The sequence below is a fragment of the Nicotiana attenuata genome, unplaced genomic scaffold, assembly GCF_001879085.1.
Source record: "Nicotiana attenuata strain UT unplaced genomic scaffold, NIATTr2, whole genome shotgun sequence".
Classification (NCBI taxonomy): domain Eukaryota; kingdom Viridiplantae; phylum Streptophyta; class Magnoliopsida; order Solanales; family Solanaceae; genus Nicotiana; species Nicotiana attenuata.
The window spans coordinates 44,557-54,355 of NW_017670695.1; the positions used below are offsets into that span (position 1 = coordinate 44,557).

Here is a 9,799-nt window from a genome sequence, read left to right on the forward strand (position 1 = left end):
CTTATTTGCTACCCCGTCCATGAAATTTCTTTTCCGTCTTGTATCTAATGTTGCTAATCACACTTAAAAATATGGAAGGTGATTTTTGCATGTGATTCTTTGAGAGAAAGAACCCTATTATTTGATTTTTCAATTTTTGTTGGCTAGCTTTGGTAAGTCTATGACTAATAACTAAAGGTTGGTAAGTTGATATTTATTTGGGATATTTGTATAAGTTTCCCTTAGAAAAATGGGTAAGGGAGAAAACTAATGGACATGGACGGGTAAATATTGTCCCATCATGAGTATTTGCTGAACTTCCCCTTTTGGTTCCGGGTAACAACTCTCTCTAATAGGAACATGTCAGAAGTCTTGGAGCCAGTTTTGTGAATTCAATTAAATCTATTATTTTTCTTCTCTATAATAGCTATCTTATCGATGATATATTATTTTTAGAATCGACCTTTTATATTATATTTTTCTTCTCAATGACACTTTTTTATCTATAACAACAATAATTATCTTTATAACACGCTCTTTGTAAAATTTTCTCTATTGAAGTCATTTTTATACAAATAAAATCTCTAAAATTACGAATAATAAGTAAAGATTTTGACTAAATATTTTGCAACTATAATAAATCACTTATGACGAAAAATATAACATGAGTACATACTTGAAAGAGACTAGAATCTATGAAACAAACTATAATTACAGATTTTTCCATCAATCTTAAAACACCGTTTGAATTTAGTTATGAAGGAAGTGGTAATAAAGGAAGTCAGGAAGTGGCTCGATACAGGTATTATCTTTCCCATTTCTGACACCAAGCAGGTAAGTCAGGTTCAGTGTGTACCTAAAAATGGGGGAATGATAATAATAAATTAATTATAACTAGGACTGTCACAGGTTGGAGAATCTGCATAGACTATCGAAAATTGAACGCCGCTAGAAAAGATCACTTACTCATTCCCTTCATTGATCAGATGCTAGATAGGTTGGCTGGACAAGATTATTATTCTTTCCTTGATGGATATTCCGGCTATAACCAGATATATATTCTGCGCGAATTTAAATTTTTAAAAAATTTGCGATTTTCTTTTGCCCAATGGTAATTTTTGAATTGAAATTCGCGACCAAACAGATATGAATAAACACTTTCGTCAACAGACACGGCTAGAGCTGTAAATATGGGCCGGGCTGGGTTAACCCAGCCTATGTGAGCTTTAGCAATTGATGGGCTAGGCTAGGCTAACCCACCATTTTGATGAGCCTTATAATGGTCAGCACACCCTAGTCCTATGTGGGCCGCGGGCCCCCACGGGCCGGCCCATCTTTTTCTAAAATATTATTTATATGATTTTCTTTAAGTTCTAACCTAAAAAAGATAATTATCTAAAAATTAAAAAATATCTTATTGGAAACATTTGGCAAAACTTAATAACTTTTTATGTGAAAGAGAACAAGAGAACAAATAATTCACTTTCCTAAAAAACTACGTCAAGATAATTCTACCTCCGAAACATTTTCATAATGCTTCCAAATAATGAACCAGCACACGAAGGAAATAGAGTAAAACAACCCAAAATCCCAGGAGCTAATCCAAAATAACCTACTCGATTGACTAGGCTGCTTCGGGAGACAGTGAGGTTTTTCTGCTTGGGGAGTAGCCCGTCAAAGAGTCTTTCTATCTACTAAAGCATATAAAGGAAAAATCTAAGTTCGCTTTTCTTTTGGTTCTTGTTTTAGGTCATGTTATGTCAAGTCTTAAAACTGTAAAAAATAGCTAGGTTAGCCAGTTTTTCAAAGGGAGAAATTCAAAAATATTCAGATTTATAAGTGGTAATTGAAAAATAGTCCCAGTTTCAAAAGCAATCAAATTTTAGCCACTTTTCATGTAAAGATAAATCTGAACGAAAACACTGTTTAAAATCCGAAAAATATTCCAGCATAATATACTGGAGTTCCAGTATATTATACTGGTCCAGCATAATATACTAGAAGTTCATACACAGGTGCACCAATCTCCAGTATATTATGCTGGAACTTTCCGTGTTGCAACAAAACAGTGGCTATTTTTGAATGACTTTGCAAACGCTGGCTATTTTTCAATTACCAGTCCGAAACTGGCAAGCCCGTGCTATTTTCACTTTTTCAAATGTATGAACAAAGTAGCCACCGGTCCGAGTAAAATGACATTTTTGCCCCTAACTATAATACAAAACAAAACTCCAGTCATCGATGCACGAGTTCAAAGTTTTGACAAGTGAAACTCTCGCACAATATGCTGGAGTTCAATCTCCAAAAACGATTCCTGGTGTATGAACCTTTACTAGTATTTCAAACGCTAGGATGAACCCCAAGTGTTTAAACTTTTACTAGTTCAAACTCCAGTAACGATTCCTAGAGTTCAAACATTTACTATAGGAAATCTGGATTGGTATTTTATCTCCTTAAATACTAACTCTGAAATGGCTATGTTGTCATTGGTCAAATGACGACAATGACAATCTTCTCCTTCGATCACTAATTTCCATGTTGCAGTAGCAGAGGACTTTTGAAACCCAAAAAAAGGAGTAAATAGTGGTGAAGAGGTTTGTTTACAGCTAATAGAGATGGATTTGACCACTTAACTTAGAGATCTGTCGAACTCCTGGAACGACATTGCAGCAGGGTAAAGAATCTTTACACGGTTAATGTACATAACTTAAATCTTTCTGGAAAAAACACGAAAATGTCCTCTTTTTCACATTGAAAGCATCCAACATTATGTTTTACTAGAAATTGAAAGCATATATTTCAGGCACGTAAAAAGCTTGTGGCCACCTTCCAAACAATCGCGGATGAGAGACGGAGAGAAGGAAGCAAAATGAGCCAACAGAGAAGAAAGACATGATGAATATTCTGTTGGCAGTTGAAGATGAGAATGGAAGAAAACTGAATGATGAGGAAATCATCGATGTTCTAATAATGTACCTTAATGCTGGTTATGAATCTTCTGGTCACATTACAATGTGGGCTACTGTCTTTCTGCAGAAACACCCTGAGGTCCTTGAAAAGAGCTAAGGTAGTCAAGACTTCATCATTTCAGAAAATTAGTAAATAGTCACCTTAAAGTTTGTTATTTCTCAAGAACATGTTCTGTTCAAAAAATAGGCAGAGCAAGAGGCAACTGTGAAAAATAGGCCAACTGACCAGAAGGGTGTGACAATAAAAGAAATTAGGCAAATTGACTACCTGTAAAAGGTAACTTCCTGTTTATTATCAACACTATGCGTAGTTTCTTTTCTCCAGCCAATTCCATATACCTACCAAAATTCATCCGTAATCTTGAATCTTGAAGGTGATCGATGGAACACTTTGTATTGTTACCTTCTCCCTTGTAGTCTTCCGAGAAGCAAAGACCGATGTGGTTATAAATGGTAAGTTACAATCTCGTTCGTCTTCCATTTTGCTTCAGGTAAAACCACATTGTGGCTAATGGACTGGACTCGCTTGGTTTCCAGGATATACTATTCCAAGAGGATGGAAAGTTTTAGTATGGTTTAGGTCTGTTCACTTGGATCCTGACATCTACAATGACCCAAAGGAGTTTAATAAGTTTAAAAAGCTATCTGTTTCACCTCCCTCAACACCCTGTCCACAACCCCATCCCCACCCTATAACCCCAACCACTAATTAGAAAGTGTAAACGTTCTTACTTTTCCTATTTGTAACAAAATTTCTGATGTTTTGTTATCCTTTTATTGGCTTTTTCCTCCCTTATTTTTAGGGTCTTACACCAAAAGCAGGACCTTTCCTTCCTTTTGGAGGGGGAAGCAGACTGTGCCCAGGAAATGATCTTGCCAAGCTAGAAATATCTATCTTTCTTCATTATTTTCTTCTAAATTATGAGTGAGTCAAATTTGCAAAAGCTTTCTTGTTCTCCTTCCTATCTGCTTTTTGGTACTTCACTTTTTCGGTTGATTACCTAATGTTTGATGTACTTACCTCATTGCAGGCCTGCTTGGGTTGAGTAATAAGTGTTTCATCAACTGCAAGTGCATCGGCAGAATAGCAGAAGGAACAAGAAAACCTCTCTCAATATGGAGAATCTGGCTGATGTAGAATCTTAGGATGTACAGTAGCAACTACAACAGGACAGGTGGAATAGGATGACCTTAAATTTGAGTTGAGTTGGGTGAAAGGAGAGGAGAGGGGTTGGAGAAAGAGGATGAACGGGTAGTAGTTAGGAAACCAAGGAGAGGCACGTTCGGGTTTTTGAAACCTACCCTCTGGAACTTTTTCTTCAACTAATTTTTGGAAGTTTCATATCACAGATTCAACATATTCATTTGCTGATAAAGCTACATGGAGGCCGGTAAATAAGAAAAATGGATACGATACTGAAGATCACCACTTTGTTGCCATCACAAGATTTAAAAAAAAACTATCACCTGTCATGCCCCTAAAAAGAATTCACAAAGTTAAGTACCTTGCCAATACCACCGACTTCTGACCACTCATGCAGCCTTCTATCAAGTCTTTTTCCTGCCTGCTAAATGTGGGCATACATAAACCATTAAGGAAAAAAAGAACAGAAGCTAAAGCAGTAAAAAGTACACATCTCACAATTACAAACTGCTAAACTTCACTTGAAACTTGCTGTGATCAAATTACTGACCTTATTACCAGCCGGGGCAGGGAGATTGATGCTTACAAATGGAAATATGTAGAACTAATGAAGCATTTCGAGGATGCAAGACTCAGGTTTCCAAGTCAAATGGGGCTACGAGACAAACGTGGAGTATACATGCCTCATACCATTGGAAGAGAATACTGCTACTTATTGCAATGTCAATGTGTAAAAACTTGGAATATTGGATAATAAGATATCCAGTCAAAAGACAAAAGCTGTACCCTAGTCATATTTTGTTGAAAGACACATCACCAGGCCTGTGGATAGAAAGAGACATAAAAAATAGAAATTATATGTAATCATTTTTTCCTCTGCAGACATGGCTGTAGCTGGTGTATTGCTTCACAAACATGGCCGGCAAGATAAATTCACAGCTTAGAGAAGACACTTCTCCCTGCAAAGTTTCAAGTTCATAGTTGAAAAAAACACCTAACCTACACTGTTATCATAGAAAGGAATAACATAACTGCAAAGCCATCAACTTCCGTTTGCAACATTGATCACTCCAGTTCTGCTGCAATATAGAGCAATAAAAGAAAAACTTGCAACCAACAGTAAATTTAGTATTATAGTAGATAATAAACACCAAAATAGATAGGAATAATTCAGCTTTTTGCACGCTCAATTCTATTTCACTACATTTTAATACTTCGCATCTGAATGATTTCAACTAGAAGATGTGTTCTACTAGGACATGGGAGAACAAAACTTCAAAATAAGACCACGGAATATGGCTCAACTTGGTCGTACTAACTACTCTGTTATTTCATCAATCATGCGAAATGCAAGATACTGAAGAATTTCCTGCCTTCTGGGGGTTTGCGACCATGGTGCTTCTTTTTCTAATTGTGACTATGATTGGGCCCTACACGGTCCACTCGAATAAACAGGAGGTACTCCTTCCAATTGACAAGCCTAATACAATGGAAATTAATGCATGAGTGAGCTGCAAGCTAGCATGATAGAAATAGCATATCATCAAAGGGTAAGAGCTATAAGTGAATGGCAGGAAACACCATCTGCAAAGTATAATTTACACAGAACTGCTCGAAGTAATTATAATTGCTCTCACCAGCTTGTAGACCCCAAGCCCACGTAGTTGCTAATTTTCGATTTGCAGATTTTTAAAGCATTACCACACATTTGATAACATTTTTGCCTTCAATTGACAGAAAGTACCCTGTTGGAGCTACATAATTTCTCAATTCAGGAATTAAATAGCTAGTAAGCTAAGCAAACATCACAACTGTGATTTTTCAACAACTTTAAATCTGAAAAATTAAAGAGCATAGTCTACTTAATAGCTCTGAAAGATCATTGTTCTTATATGCGACTGAACATTTTACCAATATGTAGAAGAGTATAATGTAGGAAGGCGAAAATCTAACATGTATAAAAGATAAGAGAAGTAGAGAAGTTTCCTTACATGGAGCTAGAAAATATCTCAGTTCAGGTTAAAAAGCTAGGATGCTAAGCAAACATCATAAGCTGTTATTTGTCAATGATTTTAAGCCTGAAACAAAGACATTCACCAATATGATAAGCAAAAGATAAGATAGATATTCATCTTCCTACATTGTACTCTTACTCTTCTAAAGATGGTCCAAAATACTGAACTTGAGAAAGAAGCAAACCCAAGCAGTTAAAATCTGCTCCATTGGAGAAATTGATAGCAATAGAAGTTAAAAATGCAGCATGGGGGGTATATATATATAATAAGCCAGAAAGGAAGGGGTAAGGTCTGCGTACACACACCCTCCCCAAACCCCACTTGTGGGATTCCACTAGGAGGTTGTAGTAGTTGTTGTTGTTGTTGTAAGCCAGAAAGGCAGTAAAAAAAGAGAAATTATTGAAGAATTCAACTAATATTGAAAGATACCATAATTTATGCCCAATTCACTTACAAAGTTCCTACAAAGAGACAGTGCGTCTATAAAGTGATTCCTCATCACTTTCCTCCTCTTCTGATACATTATCACTGCCTGCCATTTCTAACTTCCCGCCCATACAAAATGATGGACCGGAACTTTCAGGCACTATATAATCACCATACAATCTCTCTTCAAATCTTTGGTCACTGCAGTTAAGAAACCAAGCCAAAGAACATTTGATTCCCTTGCTTTGCAACCTCTGGTACCTCGGCTTGATTCTTAATTCTAAGCTATAAGTGAAATAGTCCGGAAAGTCCACAAGTTCTTCCATTGGCCTGCCCATATCACTCTTGAAAAAGTAATAGCCATTTTTCATGAGGCCAACTTGTATAGCAACTAACTGAGGACATTTTATAATCATCTTAGCCACATCATCAGCTGAAAAACCCCGTCCAAGAAGGAACTCGACAGGTTTCAATATAACATGCTGATGAAGGCTGATAATTTGCGGCATCCTCTCAATTACACGAGCAAACCCATCAGTATCGATCTTGAGCTTCAACTTAAAGAAATATTGTTGTGATGACAGCTTAGCCTTCAAAGGCAAACCAAGAATTTGCGGATATTGTGCAATAACAGAAGGTAGAGCTTCCCTCCTAATTCCAAAACTAAGCAAGCAACTTACATTCACTTTCACTGTCTGTTCAAGATCATATCCAAGTAGATACGCCCGTTTCTCGACCATCCTTGCTAAAATTTTCTTCGGCAAACCCAACGAAACCAAATAATCCACAAACGGTTTAATCATGGTCCCAACTCTCATTCCCAACAAATATGGATATTGTGTTACCATTGGCCCTATATCCCTCGGATTAACCCCTATACTGACCAAGTAAGCTACTGAAGTACTCATCGTTCCCTCGAGCTTAAACCCTAACAACTCTGGGTATTTCATTAAAACAAATCCAATATCAAGCTTCTCGACGTCAAGCCCCCGTAAAAATTTGACAACCGGAACAAGCTCCACTACAACACTAGCATTCAAACATTGTGGATAACTTTTAACAAATTCACCAAGACTTGACCTTTGAATCCCGATTTTTTCTAAATATGTCAAAACAGGGATTACATTTTTCCTCACACTATATCCAACCATTAAGGGATACTCATTGATATCATCAATTGTTAAACCAATATTCTGCAGAAATTCGACACGTTCACGCATGATTTCAACTGTGGATGGCAATTCTTGATCCTCTAATTCATTAGTAACTATGCCTATGCTTTTTAAATAGTCAGAAATTATAACTCTTGAGACAAGTTTTTCTTTATTCTTTTGCAATATTCCCCATGTCACTGAAGGCATTTCATACTCAGGGAATTTTTTTGGCGACTGGGTTGAAAAGGGCCTCTGAATTATAGACGTAGGAAGATGAATAAATATTTTTTGAGGGTTTTGGTAGGTTTTTCCAAGAATTAGCTTCAAGAATGTATCTTTTCTTCTGAAAATTGAGCTCATTTTAGAGAATCCTAAATTTTTGAGGTTAACACTGTTATAGAAAGGAATAAATAGGAATGGATGTAGCGGGGATTAAAGATTTACCTTTATTCAAAAATGAAAGAAGCTCGCTTCCATAGCTTCAAAGGGAATAGAGGGATTTGACATTTGAGTATGTAAAAGACGACGAGTTCTGTCTTTACAAAACACTCGCATCTGCAAACTGCGTTTCATAACGTTATGAGGCCAAAGACACCCTTGTATAAAGCAATTTAATAGTAGTACCTCTTCTGCTATTACCTATTTTAGTACTGTGAAGCATTAGCATAAGATAGCTTAGCAGATCAGTATTAGCATTGATTCTGTCTAGAGTCCAATGAGGACGTGTTTCTAAATGCTTTTTTTTTAAGCAACTATATACCACTAGTGGCTAATATATATCCAATGTTTACAATATGTCATATATATATATATATATATATATATATATATATATATATATATATATATATATGAACCAAAAATAAGGATCCATTGTTTACAATATGTCCAAAGCGAAATCTAAAAGGTGCTAAGCTAAAGCTAATAAAATGATAAATGTTAACTATTACAAATGGTCTCATAATCGACTCCCGACATATGATGGTGAGTGTATCCACAAGCCAAGTGCAAAACCTCAATGTAGCACCTCTAATGCTCTCACTAGGCGCAAAGTTTTGTGTTCCAAAGGACAAGGCAAATGTGAAACTCCGAGCAACACCATGAACTTCTGGGCTGACCAAATAACCAAGCATGAAGCGTGTACACTGAAAATGATCATCCACGCTCTGAAGAGCAAACTTCTCTTCCCTGTACTTATGAATATCTGCAGAATGGACCAAGATAATTGCAGCATACATTGCCAGTAGCAGCCAGGATTGAGGTACCACTTCTGCATTTCAATACACCAATGTGCATTGCCATGGCTTCTCCAAATTGGGCATGTAAACATGCCAATATCACAGGATAATATTCTAACAATACACATTTGCACAAAACCAATCAATATACCTTGTAGCAACATGGGATCCCAACTTATTCTCACTACAGAGTTTAGCTTCAAACACCACTGATTAGTAACAGCATGGTGAGCTAGGTGAACGTATACCATTAAGCTAAAACTTGTCCAGTAGCCAATGCTTATAGCATATACTAACCTGGTATAAGACTGTATGAAAAATTGTGTCCTTGTATGATGAAGAAACCACATCTTGCTTGCATAAACAACTCCATAGACCATTAGAACACCACCAGAATGAACATGATAACATGATAATACCACCTGTAAGTACCCAAACAATCTACAAAGACTAAAACTAACAAACATAGCAAGAACATGCATGAACAGACCTAACCTATTCATCAGTCATGAGCTTTTCTTTTTGCAACCCTAACCCTAAGATTAGGGGTTTGTGACTTGTCAAGATTGAGAAACCTCCTTCCTGCACTTGGCAGTTTAGAGAAGGAATGAAACTGGATTGTACATGCAAAAGAGAACACAAGGTTAACTAAATAATCTACCACAGTGTTGCCCGCCCTTAACACATGATGGAATATCACATTGAAATTCTCTTTCATCTCCTTTATTCTCTTAACCTCAGCCACAATGCACAAAGGTGATTCCCATTCTCCCTCAATGATCTTCTTCATCACAAGTGAATCTGTCTCCAGTATAAGAGGGTATAGATCATGTTCCACACGGAATGATATGCATCTTTGATTGCCCTAGCTTCA

General features: G+C 36.7%; 1 protein-coding gene across 5 annotated transcripts; it reads right to left on the reverse strand.

The window, feature by feature from the left end:
- Positions 1-601: 601 nt before the first annotated feature.
- On the reverse strand, positions 602-8,415 carry LOC109242398 (transcription termination factor MTERF4, chloroplastic-like). 5 transcript variants are annotated; one of them, XR_002070387.1, is made up of 4 exons: positions 6,562-8,415; positions 6,084-6,170; positions 4,454-5,051; positions 602-1,040 (listed from the first exon to the last, which is right to left on the reverse strand). XR_002070387.1 is itself a non-coding variant. In XM_019409263.1 (3 exons), the coding sequence occupies exon 2, from the start codon at positions 8,045-8,047 to the stop codon at positions 6,569-6,571; it is 1,479 nt and encodes a 492-aa protein (XP_019264808.1). In that variant the 5' UTR covers positions 8,048-8,249; positions 8,327-8,413; the 3' UTR covers positions 5,190-6,170; positions 6,562-6,568. The 5 variants fall into 5 exon arrangements, 2 of the variants coding, with proteins under 2 accessions (XP_019264808.1, XP_019264807.1); XR_002070388.1 differs by having other exon boundaries at positions 4,454-6,170; positions 8,132-8,415; XR_002070386.1 differs by lacking the exons at positions 602-1,040; positions 4,454-5,051 and adding an exon at positions 5,190-5,572.
- Between the last annotated feature and the right edge of the window lie 1,384 nt (positions 8,416-9,799).